Genomic DNA, 24374 nt, shown 5'->3' with positions numbered 1-24374 from the left:
TTGGATCATTTGCAGCTTTGTTTCCAAGCTGAATGAAATAGGTTTTATCAGTGTCTAGGGTAAGTTTGTTAGTCATCATCCAGGCAGATATTTTCTGTAATTCAGCATTGACTGTGTTTGCTAGTATGACTGTGTTTGGGTGGGAAAAGGCATATGTAGTGTCATCTGCAAATAATATGGGTTTGAGTAGATATGATGCATTTGGTAGATCATTGATGTAGATGAGAAAGAGGAGTGGTCCAAGGACGCTTCCTTGTGGGACTCCTACTGTGATTGGTTGGGTGGAAGAGTTTGCATCATTTGCATACACATATTGAGTTCTGTTACTAAGGTATGACTTTAGGTAGTTGAGGGAGTGGCCTCTGATACCATAGTGCATTAATTTGGAGTACAGCAGTTCATGGTCGACTGTATCAAAAGCTTTTCGTTAATCAATGAAAATGCCCAGCGGGACTTCTTTCTTTTCAAGTGCGGTATATATTAGTTCTAGCATGTGTATGATAGCATCATTTGTGCTTTTATTATTCCTGAATCCAAACTGACAAGGGTTTAATATGTTGTGTGAAACGAGGTAGGAATAGATCCGTCTATGAATTAATTTTTCAAAGATTTTAGAGAGCAGTAGTAAGTTAGATATTGGTCTATAGTTATTCAAGTCAGCTTGGTCACCTCCTTTATGGATCGGAGTGACCCTCGCTATTTTGAGGATTGTTGGGAAGGTAGATGATTCAGTGGATTTGTTAAAGAGCATTGCAATAATTGGTGACAATACTTGAGAAGTTTTTTTGTACATAAAAGCAGGCAAGTTGTTTATGTCTCCTGCATTGTTTTTAAGGGTGTTTATGATGAGCGTAACTTCAATGGGGTTGGTTGGAGCTAGGAATAGCGTATTTGGGTAGGTTACCTATGAGGTAGTTTGATGGACGGGTGTTTGTGCTTGGTATTTTGTTTGCTAGATGTTTTCCAATGATGGAGAAGAAAACATTAAGTCTGTTTGCTGTTTCGGTTGGAGTAGGGGTTCATCTGATTTTGTTAGTTTGATTGTTTTGTTTTTGGATAACTTTTTAGTTCCAAGAATTTCAGATAGAGTTTTCCAGTTTTTTTTCATATCGCCTTTGATGTTATGTAATCTATTTTCATAATACAATTTTTTTGACCTTCTTATCAGGCTGGTAAGTGCTGACGAGTAACTTTTCGACTGTTCTCTAGTTATTTAACCCATTCTATACTGTTTTTCATATTTGTGCTTTGTGTTAATGGATTTGAGGATGCTTGGTGTTAGCCAGGGATTATTCAGTCTCTTTGCTGTGATCTGTTTAGTTTTTCTGGGGCAATGTCTGTTATAGAGGCATTGGGCTTTTTTTTTTTTTAAATTATTTATACTTTCATTCATATCTGTATGTTTCGAGCTCATTTTGCCAATCGATGTTATTCATAGCTGCTATATAGTTGTTAACTGCTGTCTCGTTATGTAGTCTGAAGGTTACTTTAGTAATGTCTTGTGGTGGTTTGCCCAGATTTGTTATGAGAAAGGTTGGGTAGTGGTCTGTAGTGTTGTCTGTGATTATGCCTGATTTTAAAGGGGATATGGTGTTTGTCCAGATGTGGTCTATTAATGAGATGCTTGTCTTTGAGATTCTTGTAGGTTTAGATATTGCTGGTAGCAACAGGCAGTTACTCATTGTGTTTGTGAATTCGGTTACTTGTGGGTCCTGGCCGTGTAGTATGTATATGTTGAAATCACCTGTTAGTAGTAAGTGGTCTTTATTCATGTGTGTATCAGTAATCATTATTTCCTAGTTTTTCACTAAAGTGATAAATGTTTGACTGTGGTACTCTGTAGATGTTTATAACTGTGAGGGGTTTTTGCAGGTCTTTTGATTTAAATTTTGCTGTGATATATTCCCCATGTTCATCCCTTGTGCAAGATTTATTGATACATTTGAGTTGATTTGAGTAGTATATAGCTGTTCCTCCACCTTGCTGGTCTGTTCTACAGTTGTGTATGACCATGTAGCCAGGAATGGTATAGACATCTGTAATATCAGGCTTAAGCCAGGTTTCTGTGAGTGTGATGATTGATATATTGGAATGAAGGGAACTGAGTAATGCTGTGAGGTCATCGCAATGTTTGCTCAAGGATCTGACATTGTAGTTAAAGATGGTTATGTTATTGTTAGCACTCAGTAATGTCTTTGCTTGGTCTGCTGTGTAGTAATTACAGTTACTGGTTGATTCATGTAATTAATTTTGTAAAAAGTTTACATCAGGATCTATGCCTGTAATCATAGGATGAGAGTAATTTTACAAACTAGATTTTCTGAGTAAAATGATATAAGATTTATATTGAATCTACAACTAGACTTATGACTAAGACTCCGTAATTATTCTGAAACTTGTAAAAATTTGAAAGAAAGAGGGATTATTACAGAATAGATAATTCAGTTATACACTTAAGTATCTAATAGCACCTTAATTATTTTAACAAGTGAGTTTATGAACTACAGTAGATATTTACAGTTAAAATAAAGGAGCTAATGGATATAATAGTAAAAGAATGTATTAAGAGTAAAATCAGTAGCACCTGAGGTAGTCTATAGCACCTGGAGTATTTTTTTAATGGCAAAATAGTGAACTTATTACACTTTAGCACCTGAGAATAGCACCTTGATTATTTTAACAACTGTGAATATATGAACTAAGGTAGTTATATAAAGCTAAAATAAAGGAGAAAATATATAAGGGACTAAATTAAGTAATGGTGAACAAAGTTCAATGGACAGATAGTCACTATGATATAATATTGATTTGGGAGTAAGATCTGATTTGTAATGTATAATAAGTTGAGCAATTAATTGCACTATAAAAAGTAGAGAAATATGAGGTAGTTGGTACTAGCTAGCAAAAGATAGTTTTGGGACTCACACAATAATGTAATTGGAATATACACTAATTGCTTATACAATATAAAAGGGACTAAAAAAAGTAGTGGTAAACAGAATTAAATGGACAGGTAGCAAGTTTCATTAACATCAGTCAACAAACTAATGAATAAAAAAAATTACTGAAAATAGGAATGGGCAACAAGCTGGTGCATACCAGTACAGCAAAAGTTGTCGTTGTCTTCTCAGCAGCAGTGGTAGTGGTAGGTGGTGGTGATGGGTGGAGTGGTGGGTGGTGGTGATGGGTGGTAGTGGTAGGGGGTGGTGATGGGTGGAGTGGTGGGTGGTGGTGATGGGTGGTAGTGGTAGGGGGTGGTGGTGGGTGGAGTGGTGGGTGGTGGTAATGGGTGGTAGTGGGTTGGGGTGGTGGTGGGTGGTTGTAATGGGTGGTAGGGTGGCAATGTGTGGTAATAATGGGTGGTGGTTGGTGGTTGTGGTGGTGGTGTGTATTATATCATTATTTAATGTTGGTATACCTGGAGTATATCTCATGCTTTCACTCACCACTCCCCCACAGCTTCAAACTCATATGGCCCCCACACCTTACTCATGCTTTCACTCACCACTCCCCCACAGCTTCAAACTCATATGGCCCCCACACCTTACTCATGCTTTCACTCACCACTCCCCCACAGCTTCTAGCCCTCACTGCCCCACTCCCACAGCTTCTAGCCCTCACTGCCCCACTCCCACAGCTTCTAGCCCTCACTGCCCCACTCCCACAGCTTCTAGCCCTCACTGCCCCACTCCCACAGCTTCTAGCCCTCACTGCCCCACTCCCACAGCTTCTAACCCTCACTGCCCCACTCCCACAGCTTCTAGCCCTCACTGCCCCACTCCCACAGCCCCACACCCACACCTTACCCATGTTTTCATGGCCCACACACGCTAACATGCCATCTACAATCCTAGTCATGTAGCCATCAGCCGCCCAAATTACTGCTCACACCAACTGCACAGTCACTCGCTTAGTCACCCATCATCCACACTACCACCCATACTGGGCCACCAACACAACCACCCACATTAGGCCACCAACACTGCTTCCCACATGGTCACCATCATACCTCATTGCTTCCAACCTCCATCCCTACACCCCTCCAAAACCCAACATCATACGTATGTAAATGAAAAACGAATGTAGCATTTGCTACTATCTGTAGTTTGGGTATACGTGGCAAGTCCTTGGAATGTATAGCCCACAGATACGGGGGTTCTACTCTGTATACAAATCTGTTATAAAATTGTAAAATTGATCTAAACTTACACACAAAAACACTTACAGATCATACATGGTGCCATTCACAGCCGAGACAAGTGCAAACAAGTGTAAAAATGCAATATTAAATCATAACTGCATGCAATTAACTGTAGTACATAATGTACTGCTGTAATAATTAATGTCTAGTGTTAGTAATACATATAATATCTACAGTGTTATGTATCATGTAAGACAATAGTATTGATATAGCTACAGACAATATTGATATAGCTACAGACATGATTCATCTTGTAAACAGTCTATGTAAACCTATGGTATTGATAAATATAGTACAGTACTGTAAATGTATTTTTTCTTCCTTATGATTTTCTTAATAATATTTTATTTTCTCTAGCATACTTTATTGTAACAGTACAGTATATGATACTTATAACATACATAAGAACATAAGAAAGGAGGAACACTGCAGCAGGCCTGTTGGCCCATACTAGGCAGGTCCTTTACAATTCATCCCACTAACAAAACATTTGCCCAACCCAATTTTCAATGCTACCCAAGAAATAAGCTCTGATGTGCAAGTCCCACTCAAATCCAACCCCTCTCACTCATGTATTTATCCAACCTAAATTTGAAACTACCCAAAGTCCTAGCCTCAATCACCCAACTAGGTAGACTGTTCCACTCATCAACTACCCTATTTCCAAACCAATACTTTCCTATGTCCTTTCTAAATCTAAACTTATCTAATTTAAATCCATTACTGCGGGTTCTCTCTTGGAGAGATATCCTCAAGACCTTGTTAACCCTTTGACTGTTTCCGACGTATAAATACGTCTTACGAGCCAATGTTTCTGACGTATTTATACGCATAAATTCTAGCAGCTTCAAATCAAGCAGGAGAAAGCTGGTAGGCCCACATGTGAGAGAATGGGTCTCCATGGTCAGTGTGCACCATATAAAAAAAAAATCGGTGAGCCAGTTGTGCATTGTGGGAATGCCATTTCAGTTGTTCTTTTTCAGCATGTCTAGCGGTAAGAAATATGTGATTCCCCAGCAAATCTGGGACTCTTCTCTTCCCAAGTGATGCTCTAACACAGATGGAAGTGTCAGTGAAGATCAATTTCATGATTTGGAGGAGTTTGAGACCAAAAGCAATGGAGGAGGAGGAGGGGAGGAAGAGGAGGAGGAGGAGGAGGAGGAGGAGGAGGAGGGAAGGAAGAGGAGGAGGAGAAGAGGAGGAGGAGGAGGAAGAAGAAGATGTAATAATATTGTTCCCTTGAAGCAAGAAAAAAAAAAGTCCACCCCATGACAGTGACAAGATAAGGGGAGATAACATCTGATAAGAGCTGACTTTTGATGTGAATGCGAGGGTAGAGCTGATAAGGAAACATTACATGACCATCGCCCTCCCTTTGTTTTTTGCTGGTACACAAACATTTCTGTCTGTCTATTTGTCTGTCTGTCAAGCTCCCTGTCTGTCCATCTAGCTCTCTGTCTCAGAGAGCCACAAGACTGTGTCATCACGCTTTACTCACATCTTCAAGCAGAGTATAGCACTTTGTCTGGATTTCTTGGGTTATCCTAGGTAATTTACACTATGTATACTTGTATTTATGTGTACCTGTAAGACAAAAGATAGGCAGACAGATAGAAAGAGAGACAGATTGAAAGATATAGAATGAGGGGAGAAAGATAATTAAATAGAATGGAGGAGGGGAAGCAGCATCCGATTCCCCCATTGTTTTGACAGGCGGGAGGGAGTGTAATGAGACAATATGAACACTCTTGATAGCTGCCGACTTCTGACTCAAAACAATTATAAGCCACACACTCGCACACAAGACAAGGAGGAGGAGAAGGAGGAGGAGGAGGAGGAGGAGGAGGAGGAGGAGAGAAGAGGAGGAGGAGGAAGAGGAGGAGGAGGAGGAGGAGGAGGAGAGAGGAGGAGGAGAAGAGAAGGAGGAGAGGAGGAGAGGAGGAGAGGAAGATGAGAGGAGGAGAGGAGGAGAGGAAGATGAGAGGAAAAGAGGAGGAGAGGAAGATGAGAGGAGGAGAGGAGGAGGAGGAGAGGAGGAGGAGGAGAGGAGAGGAGGAGGAGGAGGAGAGGAGGAGGAGGAGAGGGAGGAGAGAAGAGAAGGAGGAGAAGGAGGAGGAGGAGGAGAGGAGAGAAGGAGGAGGAGGAGAGAGGAGGAGGAGGAGAGAGGAGAGGAGGAGAGGAGGAGAGAGGAGGAGGAGGAGAGGAGGAGGAGGAGGAGAGGAGGAGAGGAGGAGAAGGAGGAGGAGGAGGAGAGGAGGAGAGAGGATGAGGACCTATCTTCCACTTGTGATGAATGGTTTGAAAAACCGACAAGTTGAAGATTGAGACACTTATGCAGCATATGGGAATCCCCATTCAGGAAACGCCCCGCCACACAGCGGCCTCACCAGCCCAACACAAAGAGGAAGGCGTAAGGAGAGGAGGAGCACGAGGCAATCAGCCCCTCAACCTGGAGTCGATATGTTCAGTCCATCAATCTTGTAGAATGGACTGAACACATCGACTCCAGGTTGAGGGACCGACCACCCCAAACTCCTCTCCCCCCCATCCCCCGTACCGGACCGATGAAGCCACCGCGCGGCGAAACGTTTCCCGAACAAAGACTCCCATATGCTGCATAAGTGTCTCTATCTTTCACTTATACACTTCGATCAGGTCTCCACTCATTCTTCGTCTAACAAGTGAATGTAACTTAAGAGTCTTCAATCTTTCTTCATAAGGAAGATTTCTAATGCTATGTATTAATTTAGTCATCCTACGCTGAATGTTTTCTAACGAATTTATGTCCATTCTGTAATATGGAGACCAGAATTGAGCTGCATAATCTAGGTGAGGCCTTACTAAGAACATAAGAAAGGAGGATCACTGCAGCAGGCCTGTTGGCCCATACTAGGCAGGTCCTTTACAATCCATCCCACTAACAAAACATTTGCCCAACCCAATTTTAATGCTACCCAAGAAATAATCTCTGATAACTCTATCTACTCATTTGCAAGTCCCAATCAGATCCAACCCTTCTCACTCATAAGAACATATAGTTCCTTGATAATGTGAGAAGTCACGAAAGTGCTTGGAATTTCACTATTTTTTCACAGTGGTTGTTTTGCATATTGTGATATCACCTGTTTACTGTGATTATATTGCAATAACATACAAGTATGTGTTAATTGACTGTTTATATTATCAGTAAGGCTCCCTGTCTATTTTCAAGCAGAGTGTAGCACTTTGTCTGGATTTTTGGGTTATCCTAGGTAATTTATACTACGTATACTTGTATTTATGTGCACCTGTGAGACAGAGATAGACAGACAGAGAGAAAGAGAGAGACAGATTGAAAGAGATAAAGAGACAGATAGACAAAGACAGAGACAGACAGATAGACAGAAGTAGACAGACAGAGATAGAGATAGAGATAGACAGAGATATAGAGATAGACAGATAGAGATCGACAGACCCTAAACTTGGGGTTAACATCAGTTTCCTCTAAAAGAGGAGTGTTAACCCTTTCAGGGTCCAGAGGCCAAATTTCATGCACACCAGGGTCCAAGAATTTAAAAAAAAAAAAAAAATATTTTTTCTTATGAAATGGTAGAGAATCTTTTTCTGAAAGTAATAAAACAAAAAGTACGAAATTTGATGAAAAATTGACGAAATTATGCTCTCGTGAATTCTGATGTGTCAGCGATATTTACGAATTGGCGATTTTGCTGACTTTGACTCCCATTTTAGGCCAATTACATTATTCCAGTTGACCAAATTATTAACTATTTCACTAGTATTATTTATGTTCTATCGATTGAGCACAAGAAATCGCCACGTTAACTGTTTCAACTACAAAATAAAGTGATCGAAAATTGGCAATTTGGCCAATTTAACACAAAGTTCAAAATATTCCAATTTCAAAACAGGGTCCAGAATAAACAATGTAGGTATTCCTGACACTAAACTAACATTTCCTCTGTTCATTAGTTACATTTTGAGGCTTTACAAATGAATTTCATTTTTATTTTTTATTCACATAATGAATTTTTATTCAAACCAAAAAATAGAAGATTTACTGTTATGCAATATTGTAATAATTGTTTAAATATCATCACCACATTTGTGAATGTATATTAGACCCACCAGCTGACGTGTATTAGACGTGTGAGGTCGTTTGTTTACTCTTGAACATCGGCAAAACTTTAACATTTCAGCTAATTTGAGCTCAGTTTCAAGCCATTTCCAGTGCTAAAACCAATCAAAATCGTCTCTATTTCTGTAATATGTCTTCAATTCTATCAAATGAGACCAAGAAATCGCAAATACAACTTTAAAAAACATACGAGAAAACACTGCAAATTTGGTTTTAATAGAAAATCACGGTCTCAATTATTTTTCTCTCGTTATGCACTGTGTGCTGCAGGATTTGTTTTATGTGGTGCACGCATATCACATAGATGTATTCTCTCATATCTATGCCCAAATTTACCATTCACAGCTTATCAGAGTGAGCTGAGCTCATGGCGTAGATCTACGGCACGGACCCTGAAAGGGTTAATATGACATTACATCAGTGAATCCTTGGTGTTTGTAGCACTGTTTGCTCTAGCTGGCGCTCAATTTAACTGGCGCTCTCACAAAGTACTAAGTGGTCCAAGATTTTTTTAAATCAAATCAAATCAAATCAAGTTTATTCTCTATAAGGATTACAATGCTGAGTTTACAGAATTTGGATATTGTGTTGTTTACATGTTTTAAAATACTAATTACAGAGGGGGCTACTAGAACAACTAGCATGGCTAGGCATTTCGGGCAGACTTAGGTTAATTCTGAGTGTTAGGAGCCATTCTATGCTGACAAGGCATCTCAGGCCAATCTTGCTAAATTTGAAGGCAGGAAAAATAAAACATATATACGTTTGGGGCGCTACGCGTAAGAACGTATATATACGTTTGGACCGTTTAAGAGTTAACTATTACATACAATTTTTTTCTGCTTGTGTCAGTAATTGCAAGCACCTGTAAAGACAGCCTGACTAGTCAGAGATCAGGCCACTGTTCCCAAATAAATGATCGAGCCTTCAGTATTTTCACTAATGATGCATTAGACGCGTGCAACACCTGGGTATCAATATTTTGAAGATATAAATATCCGTTCTCTTGTCTATGCTACAACTGAGGGACTGATTGCCTCATATCCTGCTCTCTACAGTTTTTTAGCATTATTAAAAAAAGTCACTGTTTTGTAAAAAATCTTCAAAATAAAGATAGGCAAGTGTTGCATGTGTCTTAACCTTTCAGGGTCAAGAGGCCAAATCTCAGAGTGACATCCAGGGTACAAGAATTTTCAAAACGTTTTGTTATTTTTTCTTATGAAATGGTAGAGAATGTTTTTCTGAAGGCAATAAATCAAGAAGTACAAAATGTGATGGAAAATTAATGAAATTACTCTCTCGCGAATTTTTATACATTAGCGATATTTGTGCATCAGCGATTTTGCTGAATTTAACTCCCATTTTAGGCCAATTACATTATTCCAGTTGACCATATTCTTAGCTCTTTCATTAGTACAGTGGACCCCTGAGTTTCGTGATTAAACCGTTCCAGAGAGTCTGCCGAATGTTGAAATTGCCGAATGGTGAAACCATTTTCCCCATAAGAAATACGTAATGGAAATAAAATTAATCCGTTCCAGACACCCAAAATTATTAAAATAAAATATATTTTTTTTTCAGATTAATAAAGATTTACATACTGAAAACAATGAGAAATCAAGTACGTACACATATAAAATAATAATAACATTACACTTACCTTTACTGAAGACTTCTGGGTGGATGGAAGACGGGAGGAGGGGATAGGAGGAAGGTGTACACTATTGTTTGGAAGGAAAAATCTCCTTCCATTAGGATTTCAGGTACCAAGTTCTTATCTGGGGTTATTTCCCTTCTTTGTTTTTTAAAGACACTGGGAACACCTTTAGAGTCACTGGACCCCTGTCGCACAAAATATCTGTCCAGAGAGCTCTGTTTCTGGCGTTTCTTTAAGATTTGTCTGAAGTGGGACACACCACTGTCATTGTACATGTTGCCAATACGGCCTGCAACAACTTAGGGCGAAGTTCATCTATAAATGTTTGCACTTCAGTCCACTTTGCACAAATCTCCTTAATCTTTGAAGAAGGCACCTTCCTCCATCTCTCTTCCTCCTCCTCTTCAGCAATTTCCTGAGCTGTGATCTCTTGCTATTGCAGATGAAGCTCTTGCAGCTCTTCAGTGGTTAGCTCTTCCCTGTGGTCCTCCACCAACTCTTCCACATCCTTGCCACTCACCTCCAACCCCAGGGACTTCCCCAATGCCACAATAGACTCCACAACTGGCATAGGCTCCTTAGGGTCAGCCCCAAACCCTTCAAAATCCCTCTCTTGATTTCCTTCTTGAATTTGATCTTGTTCCTCGCTTTCTTTACCAAAGGGCTTTCACTAGCTTTCCTTGGACCCATGGTGACTTATTTAGCAGTTGCAAGCGCAAAAAATAAAGGATTATTATGAAATGTATTGTATGAACCCGCAGGGTGATGGTCACGTGCTGGTAAACAATAGCACACTGAGTGTGAATGGTGCGGGAGACTGGCTTTGTGTGCACGGTGATGGGCGGACGGGTACTGGACGGTCACCGAATCACAAGTCCAATCACGAACCGCGAGGCTAAATTTTGCCAAAAAAACTTGCCAAAAGTCGGATTTCACGAAAGTTGATGCCGGCGAAACTCGGGGGTCCACTGTATTACTTCTATTTTATCGAGTGAATACAAGAAATCACCCAGTCAACTGTTTCAACTACCGAATAAAGTGATCGGAAATTGGTAATTTGGCCAATTTAACACAAAGTTCAAAATATTCCAGTTTCAAAATACGGTCCAGAATAAACAATAGTGCCAATAATAGTGCCAGGAATGTTGACATTCCTGGCACTATTATTGACAATAACATTTCCTCTGTTCATTAGTTAAGTTTACAGGCTTTACAAATGAATTCCATTTTGATTTTTTATTCAATTAATGAATTTTTATTTACACCAAAAAATAGAAGATTTACTCTTATGCAATGTTGTAATAATTGTATAAATAATATCAGCACATTTGTGAATGTATACTAGACCCACCAGCTCATATTAGACTCGTGATGACATTTGTTTACTCTTGAACATCGGCCAAAATTGAACATTTCTGCTTATTTGAGCTCAGTTTCAAACCATTTTCTTTAATAAAACCAATCAAAATCATCTTACTTTTGTAATATATATTCCATTCTATCAAATGAGACCAAGAAATTGTGAATACAACTGTAAAAAACATACGAAAAAACACCACAAAGTCGCTATTTTAATCCAGGATTATGGTCAAATTTTTTTTTCTCTCATTATGCACTCCGTGCTGCAGGATTTGTTTTATGTGGTGCACACTTACCAAATAGATGTGTTCTCTCATATCTAGGCCCAAATTTACCACTCACAGGTTATCTGAGTGAGCTGAGCTCATGACATAGATCTACAGTTTGGACCCTGGCTTCAAAGCTTAGATCTACGGCACGGACCCTGAAAGGGTTAATCGATCGGTTTTATGGCGCTGACTACTACTAATGTAATAATAATACAGTGGACCCCCGCATAACGATGGCATCGCATAGCGATTTTTCCGCATAACGATTACTTTTATCGCAAAATTTTTGCCCCGCATACCGATTAAAAACCCGCATACCGATTTTCGTCCGAGACGCGTCCAATGTGCCCTCACATGTGCCGGCCGTCCCATTGTTTACCAGCCAGCCTCCGCGGTAACATCCAAGCATACACTCGGAATATTTCGTATTATTACAGTGTTTTCGGTGGTGTTTCTGGAAAATAAGTGACCATGGGCCCCAAGAAAGCTTCTAGTGCCAACCCTGTGGTAAAAAGGGTGAGAATTAGTATGGAAATTAAGAAAGATTTTGAAGGGTTTGGGGCTAACCCTGAGAAGCCTATGCCAGTTGTGGAATCCATTGTGCCTACTTCAAAGATTAAGGAAATGTGTGCAGAGTGGTTTGAACTGCAAACCTTTATAGATGAAAATCACCCTGACACAGCTGTTGCAAGCCGTGCTTGTGACTATTTCAATGACAATGTTATGGCCCATTTTAGGAAAGTCTTGAAGAAACGGGAGGTACAGAGCTCTATGGACAGATTTGTTGTGCGACAGAGGTCCAGTGACTCTGAAGCTGGTCCTAGTGGCATTAAAAGAAGAAGGGAAGTAACCCCAGAAAAGGACTTGCTACCTCAAGTCCTAATGGAAGGGGATTCCCCTTCTAAACAGTAAGAAGATAATGCTCTCCCCTCCTCCCATCCCATCAATCATCACCAGATCTTCAATAAAAGTAAGTGTCATGTAATTGTGCATGCCTTTTTCAGTTTGTGTGTATTAAAATTAACATTTCATGTGGTAAAAAAATTTTTTTTTCATACTTTTGGGCGTCTTGCACGGATTAATTTTATTTCCATTATTTCTTATGGGGAAAATTAATTCGCATAACGATTATTTCGCATAACGATGAGCCCTCTTGCACGGATTAAAATCGTTAACCGGGGGTCCACTGTACTTGTAATACAGTGGACCCCCGGTTCGCGATGCTATCAGTATCCAATAAATCCAGTAGCCGATGCATTATATCACCAAAAATTTGCCTCGGTTCCCGTTACAAAACCTGGTATGCAATGCGATTTGTACGAGATGTGTCCACGTGTGGCCTGAACTGCCCCATGTGTGCCAGTGTTTCAAGCCAGCCAGTGTGCGTGCATCTAAGGATACATTCGGTACATTCCATATTATCCATAGTATCACTGTTTTTGGTGCTTGTTTCTGCAAAATAAGTCACCATGGGCCCCAAGAAAGCTTCTAGTGCCAACCCTGTGGTAAAAAGGCTGAGAATTAGTATGGAAATTAAGAAAGATTTTGAAGGGTTTGGGGCTAACTCTGAGAAGCCTATGCCAGTTGTGGAATCCATTGTGCCTACTTCAAAGATTAAGGAAATGTGTGCTCAGTGGGTTGAACTACAAACCTTTATGGATGAAAATCCCCCTAACATAGCTATTGCAAGCTGTGCTGGTGACTATTACAATGACAATGTTGTGGCCCATTTTAGACAAATCTTAAAGGAACTGGAGGTACAGAGCTCTATGGGCAGATATGTTGTGCGACAGAAGTCCAGTGACTCTCAAGCTGGTCCTAGTGGCATTAAAAGAAGAAGGGAAGTTACCCCGGAAAAGGACTTGCTTCCTCAAGTCCTAATGGAGGGGGATTTCCCTTCTAAACAATAAGTTCAACACTCTCCCCTCCTCCCATCCCATCAATCATCACCAGATCTTCATTAAAGGTAAGTGTCAATTATTCTATTGTTATTATTCTATTGTTATTGTTGTTATTGTAATTATTCTATTGCATTAAACTTAATATTTCATGTGATAAAAGTTTTTTTTTTTCATACTTTTGGGTGTCTTGCACGGATTAATTTGATTTCCATTATTTCTTATGGGGAAAATTGATTCGCTTTCTGATAATTTTGGTTTACGATGAGCTCTCAGGAACGGATTAATATCACGAACTGGTGGTCCATTGTAGTTGATATTAGTAAAAAATTGTTGTTAATAAAGACACACAAGCTGTGAGTGTTGTTAATAAAGTAACCCAATAAAGTCACACAAAACCAACTTTACCCGGCTTAAACGGTCAAAACGTATATATACGTTCTTAAGGGTAGCACCCCAAACGTATATATATGTTTTAATTTTCCTGCCTCCAAATTTGGCACGATTAGCTTGAGATGCCTGGTCAGCATAGAATGGCTTCTAACACTCTGTGTGTGCAGTATTAAAAAAATCTGGGACCACTTGGTACCTTGTGGGAGCACTAGTTAAATTGAGCACCATCTAGAGCAAACAGTGCGTCAAACACCAAGGATTCACTGATGTACTGTCATATTAACACTCCTCTTTTAAGAGGAAAGAGATGTTAACCCTAAGTCTAGGGTCTGTCGATTTCTGTCTCTGTCAATCTGTCTCTGTCTCACAGGTACACATAATAAATACAAGTATACGTAGTATAAATTGCCTAGGATAACCCAAAAAATCCAGACAAAGTGCTATACTCTGCTTGAAGTTGTGAGTAAAGGTGATGACAAAGTCTTGTGGCTCTGAGACAGAGAGCTAGACAGATAGACAGGGAGCTTGACAGACAGACAAATAGACAGACAGAAATGTTTCCTCCTCCTCCTCCTCCTCCTCCTCCTCCTCCTCCTCCTCCTCCTCCTCCTCCTCCTCCTCCTCCTCCTCCTCTTCCTCCTCTTCCTCCTCTTCCTCCTCTTCCTCCTCTTCCTCTTCCTCTTCCTCTTCCTCTTCCTCTTCCTCTTCCTCTTCCTCTTCCTCTTCCTCTTCCTCTTCCTCCTCTTCCTCTTCCTCCAAGACAATAGTAAATAACCAAAGCATCATTGTTTTAATAAATTGTTGCCTGTCTGAGAATATGTCTGTTTGCAGTTGGAGAGGAAGGAGAGGCCACAGGAAAGTCACAGATGGCTCTATCACGCATCCTGCCCACACTCCATCAAGTAGCATGTTACGTACAACGTGTACAGAAGGTGGCACATAATGTATTACACCAGATGACCTCGCTATATTCCCCTGAGAAGAAAGTTAATGGCTTTATTGATGTGTCTGAGGTTCACTTCCAGGTGAGCACTATCATGTTTTAAATAAAGAAATCAGTAACATGATGTACTATATACAGAGTCTTGTTAGCATGTACTACAGTATTGTACTACACTTTGATGACTGGTGAACCTTGGTGTTGTTATTCATTATTATGTAGAGGCAGACGCTGCTTATACATCAGGTTAGGTTCCAGGCTACCACTGTAAAGTCAAACATAGCCCTTTTTCAGTTACAAATGCATATAAAAGCATGATAACATGTTTACACTATCATATATCAAGTGAACAATAGAGCTTGGCCTAAAAAATACGTATATAGTACATACATTATTTTCCTTAAAATATTTTTTTTCTTAGCTTATAGTGAGTGGTGAATATATTTATTGTAGGACGTCTGAATAAATGAAGAATGGTTGTAATTGAAAGTCACTGCATTAGCAAAATGCTGTACAGTAGGGTCCCACTTATACGGCGGGTTAGGTTCCAGGCTGTCGCCGGAAAGCAGACATTGCCGGAAGGCAGAACTCCATTTTTTTCCATTTATAAATGCATATAAATGCCAGACAACAAGTTTACACTAAATTATATTAAGTTAGTAATAGAACTAGGCATTAAAAACACACAAAGTAAAATACAGTCACAGTAAATTCATTACTTATCTTAAATATTTGTAATCTTAATGTAGGGAGAGAGGTGAGTAGTACTTATTTGTAGGAAGTCAGGTGCAGGTAGCCCAGGTGTAGGTAGCACTGGCTCCCCGTCTCATACTTAATATACGATATTTAAAACATCCCAGAGAGGTAAAATGCACATACAGTACACTCATTATTTACCTTAAAATATGTGTAGTCTTGACTTAAGAAATCGTAATGACACGATTGCAAACAAACCATACCCCCGGCCGGGATTGAACCCGCGGTCATAGAGTCTCAGAACTCCAGCCCGTCGCGTTAGCCACTAGACCAGCTAGCCACAAAAAGATTCATCCAACTAGGTATATTTCTACACCATAGGAAGGTTAGCACAGGCACCTCTGTGACCACAAATGCAAGTTTTTACAGACGAATCTCCAGCTAGCGTGGCCATGCTAGCTGGAGATTCGTCTGTAAAAACTTGCATTTGTGGTCACAGAGGTGCCTGTGCTAACCTTCCTATGGTGTAGAAATATACCTAGTTGGATGAATCTTTTTGTGGCTAGCTGGTCTAGTGGCTAACGCGACGGGCTGGAGTTTTGAGACTCTATGACCGCGGGTTCAATCCCGGCCGGGGGTATGGTTTGTTTGCAATCGTGTCATTACGATTTCTTAAGTCATGTTGACGGCAGTGAAGGGACTTGAGCTAGAGTTCGTCACGGCCACGCTAGCTGGAGATTTGTCTGTAAAAACTTGCATTTGTGGTCACAGAGGTGCCTGTGCTAACCTTCCTATGGTGTAGAAATATACCTAGTTGGATGAATCTTTTTGTGGCTAGCTGGTCTAGTGGCTAACGCGACGGGCTGGAGTTTTGAGACTCTATGACCGCGGGTTCAATCCCGGCCGGGGGTATGGTTTGTTTGCAATCGTGTCATTATGATTTCTTAAGTCATGTTGACGGCAGTGAAGGGACTTGAGCTAGAGTTCGTCACGGCCACGCTAGCTGGAGATTCGTCTGTAAAAACATGCATTTGTGGTCACAGAGGTGCCTGTGCTAACCTTCCTATGGTGTAGAAATATACCTAGTTGGATGAATCTTTTTGTGGCTAGCTGGTCTAGTGGCTAACGCGACGGGCTGGAGTTTTGAGACTCTATGACCGCGGGTTCAATCCCGGCCGGGGGTATGGTATGTGTAGTCTTAATATAGGAAGAGAGGTGAGTAGTATTTATTTGTATAAAGTCAGTGTAGGTAGCCGGTAGGTGTAGCCGGTAGGTGTAGCCTGGGCTACACCTACCGGCTACTTACACTGTGGCCCAGAGCCATATTATTAACATCGACATGCCTTGTTCACTGAATTTAATCATTTCTAACAACTACCTTTAGATGCCATCATAAGCGAAGGTAAAAGTAATGAATAATTCATGCCGAAAATTGTAAACAAAAGCGGAGTGGGGGAGTGGCTGGGCTAAACGAAGATTTATACACGTTTTCTCTGATGGCTGAACAGAGAAAACGTAATGTTGTCCCTCCACCAGGCTCCAAAAGTATTATTATCAGAGCATATAAAATATGCAATAAATGCCAGACAACAAGTTTACACTAACTTATATTAAGTTAGCAATAGAAATAGGCATTAAAAACACAATAAAAGGTAAGATACACACAGAGTACACTTATTACTTACCTTAAAATATTAATATTAATGTGTGAGAGTTGAGTGGCAGGGTGTTTATTGAATAAAATCAGAATGGCACACCATCATCCTCTAACTTGGCACTTAAAGCAAGAGGCATACGACTTCTCTTTATATCACAGCTAACCTTAGACGCCATCGTCAATGAGAGCCAACTGGTTAACGAAAGAGTAAACGAGAGAGAGAACGAGATACAGAGTTGAGACAATGTAAGAACACAAACTGAACAGGTAGTGGACGATCAGTTGGTCAGGCGAAATAAATGCGTATTAATGTGTCTACTTTTAGTTCATTCACGTCCATTTGTAAGAGTTTGTAAAACATTTGCCTCAATATTTTTTTATTTTAATAATAATTACCTCACAATACAAATACTCTTACATTGTGTACAAGTTAGTTCAGAATAAACAAACAGCAACACACTATTTTTAGAGTGAATGAAGATGATAATAATAATAATAATAATAATAATAATAATAATAATATTATTATTATTAATTATAATAATAATATTAATATTAATAATAATAATAATAATTATTATTACTATTGTTATTATTTATTATAAAAAGCACTAAACCCACAAGGGTCGTGAATTGCTATACATAGAGTAAAAGCATACGAAAAGAATATTTTTCTACAGTTACCCCCCAATGTTTGACTAGAGAAAATGGAATTCTTCCGACACTACCTACACAGCCTGGTCTCAGACCGGGCCGCGGGGGCGTTGACCCCCGGAACTCTCTCCAGGTAAACTCCAGGTAAACAGCTGCTTTGTAAACAAATCTCATATTTACATTAATTTTTATTCTGAGTGTATGTATCATGTTTATATGCTATGTAATGGGTTTCATATATAATTTTGAGGAAAATATCATAGATGGATTAATGAAAATGCCTATATTGATGTAAAATAAGACATTTAGTGTGCCCAAGAGTGATTATTACGTAGTATTGGCGTCATGAGTAGAGAGAGACTTAGCGATTTTAATGTGTACCTGCACACCAGCACAGTGTGTATGTATATTTAGGTACAGGTACACATAAATATAATTATCAAAGTACTTATAAAATATGCAGTAACTTTAAAACACTTGAAATTTTGGAAAGTTTCCTGACATAATAGATGTGGTCACGGAAAATGTAAACAAACCTGGTGAGGAGTGCCGTATTTAAAAGACCGCTTGCTGTATAGCAAATTTTGGTCATAATTTGACATCGCCGTATTAGTGGAACGCCGTAAGGCGGGGCCTTACTGTATAGTAAAGTGCTGTAATGCGAAGTGCATTACAGTTCTATTTTTTTTTATTAACACTCTGGCTGATTCCCACCAAGGCAGGGTGGCCCGAAATAGAAAAACTTTCACCATCATTCACTCCATCACTGTCTTGCCAGAGGGGTGCTTTACACTACAGTTTATAAAACTGCAACATTAACACCCCTCCTTCAGAGTGCAGGCACTGTACTTCCCATCTCCAGGACTCAAGTCCGGCCTGCTGGTTTCCCTGAACCCCTTCATAAATGTTACTTTGCTCACACTCCAGCAGCACGTCAAGTATTAAAAACCATTTGTCTCCATTCACTTCTATCTAACACGCTCAGGCATGCTTGGTGGAAGTCCAAGCCCCTCGCTCACAAAACCTCCTTTACCCCCTCCCTCCAACCTTTCCTAGGCCGACCCCTACCCCACCTTCCTTCCACTACAGATTGATACACTCTTGAAGTAATTCTATTTCGCTCCATTCTCTCTGTATGTCTGAACCGCCTCAACAACCCTTCCTCAGCCCTCTGGACAACAGTTTTGGCAATCCCGCACCTCCTCCTAACTTCCAAACTACGAATTCTCAGTACTATACATGCTTTAATGACTGGTGAACCTTGGTGTTATCAGTCTCATTATTATGTACTACAGTACTGTACAGACTTTAATGGTTGGAGTTATCAGACTAGTAGTAGGATGTGGGTGCCCATTAAAGCTGATTGTAAGTTAAATCACAATTATGAAATAATTTTTCCATGATTGTAAAAATAGTCTACAGTTCTGGATTTATTGGATTTTGCCCATTAAATAACAAAATCAATATATTCATTGAGCTGCAACAATAAAACAGTTCTGTATTTAATAAATTTTGTATTTTGGTAATCAATTTATCCAGCAGAGCACAACACTAATTGTCCATTGTTTCCAAATATTTTCTGGCCACAGATTTTGTCTGCTAAATCTGAAATCGATTAAATCATACTTCTGTAAATTGTGGTTTGACTGGACTATATGCTGAAGTGATCATGATCAGAATGGTATGAATGTAACCTAAACAATATTGTGTTGTAGTGTTTGTTTCTGCTTAGACCTTACCACTCTTCAGTAGTGTAGGTTACTTTAACTCTGCTGAAAGGCTCTTGATCAAAGGTGTAGGAATTGTCCTCCTCCTCTTTGGAATGTAATATGTTATGCTCTCTGGTTGAAAGTTGGTACACACACCACTCTGGGAGGTACTACCATTTTATTACATGAGTGTGAAATGAAAGCCAATTAGATATTTTGCTCTGGCAGAATTATTGATCTTTTCTCTGTCTTGAACAAGTACAGTGGATCGTCGGTACTTGAACTTAATTCATTCCAGAAGGCTGTTCGAGTGCCGATCCATTCGAGTATCGAGCAAATTCTTCCCAATCAATTTTCTGTTTGATTGGTTGTTATCACTAATCTTCGTAGGCCCCATGGTGACTTATTTATACAATTAATAAAAAAAAAATAAGAATTAAGAAACACGAAATAGTTTACAACGAAGTTCTGGCAGGTTGTCTTTGTCTGGTCAAGTGCTGAACTTTGTTTGGTCAGGTGCTGAACTTTGTTTGGTCAGGTGCTGAACTTTGAGTAGGGAGCTGTTTGAGTACCGAGGTTCCAATGTAATCTTTATAACCTTTTACTTACAGTAAGTATACATATACCTCTGCTTTCCTGTATGTTCCTTAATACCAGTAATTCATTATTTTTTTTTTTAACACACCAGCTGCCTCCTACTGAGGCAGCTGGTGAACCAAGAAAGAAGAAGAAATGAAAGTTTGTCATTTTACTTTCTTGCAGTCATGGTATTCTTACTTTCTTGCAGTTATGGTAACGTTACTTTCTTGCAGTTATGGTAATGTTACTTGCTTGCAGTTATGGTAATGTTACTTTCTTGCAGTTATGGTAATGTTACTTTCTTGCAGTCATGGTATTGTTACTTTCTTGCAGTTATGGTAATGTTACTTGCTTGCAGTTATGGTAATGTTACTTTCTTGCAGTTATGGTAATGTTACTTTCTTGCAGTCATGATATTGTTACTTTCTTGCAGTCATGGTATTGTTACTTTCTTGCAGTTATGGTAATGTTACTTTCTTGCAGTCATGATATTGTTACTTTCTTGCAGGCATGGTATTGTTACTTTCTTGCAGGCATGGTATTGTTACTTTCTTGTAGCCATATTATTGTTACTTTTGATAATTCAAGTTTTGTTAATAATATTTCTTGCTTGCAGGTTATATATGAGCATCTGGGTTTACTTCTGGCCACACTTATCACATTGGACGAAGTTATAATTAACAATTCAGTGTTACATGAGCACTGGGGAGCTTACCGGCGCTTGGTGCGCTCGGCCGGCTCAGACCAGAACAAGTTTGGCCAGGATAAAGCTGTGTTACAACCACTCGAGAAGTTGCTGACTGATGTTGAGAATCTTGTCATGCAGGGAACGATGTTTTCGGTATGAAATTTTGGTGTAGTGTGTTTGCTAGTTTTGGAAATAGTGCTTGACACTAAATAGTAATTGAATCCATATATAAAGATAAAGATTTTATTTCTTTGCAAAGTTTACAGTGTGTGTGATCACAATTTTGATTGGCGAAGTACAAAGAAAGCCACTATCATGCCGAGGCATTTCGGGCAGACTAAACCTAATGCTTACAGACTCCTTAATGCTTGTGATTTTGACAGGAGTAAATTTTTATTATACATAATTTTTCTTATTGCAATAGAGGTAGGTAGTTGTTTATAGTAATTAAATTTATAGTTGAGATGAAGTATATAAAAAATTACAGTATTACAGTTTAGCACAATTTACAATAATGATATTGAAACAATTTTAAGTTTGAAGTAATAATTAAATAGTTGAGCAGTCATAAACTATTTAGGAGTTTTTTAAGTAACTGTTTTTTTAGTAACTGTTTGGTTAACCCTTTGACTGTCGCGGCCGTATATATACGTCTTACGAGGTACCGTGTTTGACGTATGTATACTCATAAATTCTAGTGGCTTCAAATCAAATAGGAGAAAGCTGGTAGGCCCACATGTGAGAGAATGGGTCTGTGTGGTCAGTGTGCACCATATAAAAAAAATCTTGGAGCACGCAGTGCATAATGAGAAAAAAAAAACTCCGACCGTTTTTTTAATTAAAATGCCGACTTTGTGGTCTATTTTCGTATAGTATTTATGGTTGTATTCTCGTTTTCTTGGTCTCATTTGATAGAATGGAAAACATGTTATAGAAATAGAGGTGATTTTGATTGATTTTACTATAAAAAGAACCTAGAAATGGAGCTCAAAGTAGGGGAAATGTTTGATTTTTGCCAATGTTCAAAAGTAAACAAATGATGCCATTGTCCAATAAATGTCCAACTAGCCATTCTAATATGCAGTCATAAATGGATTGATGTTATTTATACAATTATTACAGTATTGCAGTAGTCTGCATAATAGTAAGTCTTCTATTTTTTGTTTGAATAAAAATTCAAAATAGAAAGCAAGAGTAATATCAGAGGGGCCTGGAGACATGACTGATGAACAAAGAAAATGTTATTTTAGAGCCAGGAATGTCTGCATTGTTCATTCTGGACCTTATTTTGAAATTGTCATATTTTTTAGTTTTCGTGAAATTGGCCAAATTGCAAATTTCTGACCACATTATTAGGTAGTTGAAATTGGTAAATGGGCAGTTTCTTGTACTCAATCGATAGAAAAAATGGAGTTCTAAAGAAATAGCTATGAGTTTGAGCAACTGGAACAATGCAATTTGCCGAAAATAGGGCTCAAAGTGCGCGAAATTGCCGATTTGTAAACAGCGCCGATGTCTCTAACTTCGCGAGAGCATAATTCCGTCAGTTTTCCATCAAATTTCGTTTTTTTGGTGTCATTACAATCGGGAAAAGATTCTCTATCATTTCATAAGAAAAAATAATTTTTTTTTTTTTTTTAAATTTTGCGACACCAGGAGACACTTCAGGATTGGGGGTTGCGACAGTCAAAGGGTTAATTTTGGGTGATGAGGTGATTTCTAAATAGGATCTTAAATTGATTTGCAGGCAGGGGCCCTTTAGTATGTTCTGGCAATGAATTCCAGATCTTCAGGCCCTTTATGTGCATAGCATTTTTGTATAGGAAGAGATGGACACAAGGGATATAAACGAGTGTTTTGTGCCTTGTGTTATGCCTGTGTGTTCTGTTGTAGTTATCAAGGAGGAGTTTGAGAGGAGGGTTCATGGTGGAGTATAATGTTCTGTGTGTGTAGTGGGCACAGTAATGTGTGTGGATGTTTTGTATTGCTGCTCCTCACTTTGTGATGGCTCGACTTACGATATTTGGACTTTTACAATGGTTCGATGGTATTGCACATTCGCTACTGTACATTTATTGATAAGATAAACTTGCATTCATTTCTTTACTTTACAATGCTGGTATTTAGTTACACTAATTATTTGTGTACTTATTAAAGGATAGTAGTTATTTATTTATCATATTTGACTTAAGAATTTTCAACTTACGATTGGTTCATTGCAACATAGCCCCATTGTAAATCAGGGACCACTTGTATAATGTTTGAAATATTGTGTTATGTTGGCATATCTACCTTTAATACACAATACAATTAATAATGTACAAACTTGTGATCATTGCCTTTATGTTTCCTATTTATCTGTTTAAAAATAACGCAGATTTTTATTAAATTTTACTTAACTGGGCTGCTGTGCGTGACCTAGATGAAAGCCAACAAAATTTGAATAGGCCAAAATTCTACTCTAATGAAATGTGTTAATTCTTTCAGTCTATGAATTATGGTAATTTATTTTTATATAATGTTTGTTGATTCAGTTATTTGCACCATCATTTTGTCCCTTAGTCTGTGACGCGACAAAGTTATGAGTGCGATGGATTGACAGTGAGCAGGAACGGTGCGTTACGAGAGGAAATGATGAATGTTATATTAGGCTGGTGCAGCCAGGTGAGGATAAGCTTATAAATCTTTTTGTTCACTGTTATAAAGTTTGTCTCTTGGTAGCACTACATACAATGAAACCCCAAATATCATCCATAATCCATTCCAGAAGGTCGGCGTAAATTTGAAACGGCCTAAATTCAAAGCAATGTTTCCGATAAGAATTAATGTAAATACAACTCATCCATTCCAGACATCCAAAAATAATTGTAAAGTTTAACTATAGTTTTACATACACAAAACAATGACAATTACATATAAATGAACATTTAAATCATTATTACATACCTGTATCGAAGACTCTTGTTGGCTTATGGAAGACAGGGAGGAGGAGAGAGGGTGAAGGAGAGGTTATTGTTTGGAAGAGGATTCCCCATCCATAATAACTTTAGGTATCAAGTCCCTCTCTGGGGTTACTTCCCTTCTTTGTCTTTTAACCCTTTCAGGGTTTCCGATGTACTAGTACGGTTTATGCACCAGGGTTATTGATGTCCTAGAACGCCTGAATTCTAGCGCCTTCAAATCTAGCGAGAGAAAGCTGGTAGGCCTACATATGAAAGAATGGGTCTATGTGGTCAGTGTGCGCAGTATAAAAAAATCCTGCAACACACAGTGCATAATGAGAAAAAAAAAAACTTTGATTTTTTGGATTAAAACAGCGACTTTGCACTGTATTTTTTTATAGAATGGAAGACATATTACAGAAACTGAGATGATTTTGATTGGTTTCACAATGAAAAGTACCTTGAAATTGAGCTCAAAGTAGCAGAAATTTTTTATTTTTACCAAAGTTCAAAAGTAAACAAATCATGCCAAGCGGCCAATACACGTCAACTGGTGAGTCTAATATTCTTTCACAAGTGCACTGATATTATTTATGC

The 24374-nt window shown here is 38.9% G+C and overlaps 1 protein-coding gene across 1 annotated transcript in view; it reads left to right on the top strand.

Moving 5' to 3' along the window:
• The first annotated feature begins 14720 nt into the window (after positions 1 to 14720).
• Positions 14721 to 24374, top strand: part of LOC128700413 (WASH complex subunit 4) — a 216713-nt gene continuing 207059 nt past the window's right edge. Inside the window, exons 1-3 of the mRNA XM_070080171.1 lie at positions 14721 to 14937; positions 20764 to 20988; positions 23398 to 23499. Of these exons, the coding sequence (XP_069936272.1) occupies positions 14779 to 14937; positions 20764 to 20988; positions 23398 to 23499 (486 nt within the window). The 5' untranslated portion in view covers positions 14721 to 14778. The remainder of the gene's footprint in view (positions 14938 to 20763; positions 20989 to 23397; positions 23500 to 24374) is intronic.

Source organism: Cherax quadricarinatus, unplaced genomic scaffold (assembly GCF_038502225.1).
Source record: "Cherax quadricarinatus isolate ZL_2023a unplaced genomic scaffold, ASM3850222v1 Contig188, whole genome shotgun sequence".
In the NCBI taxonomy this organism is placed as follows: domain Eukaryota; kingdom Metazoa; phylum Arthropoda; class Malacostraca; order Decapoda; family Parastacidae; genus Cherax; species Cherax quadricarinatus.
Note: the sequence above shows the minus strand (reverse complement) of the source record. Positions and strands in the feature narration are given on the sequence as shown.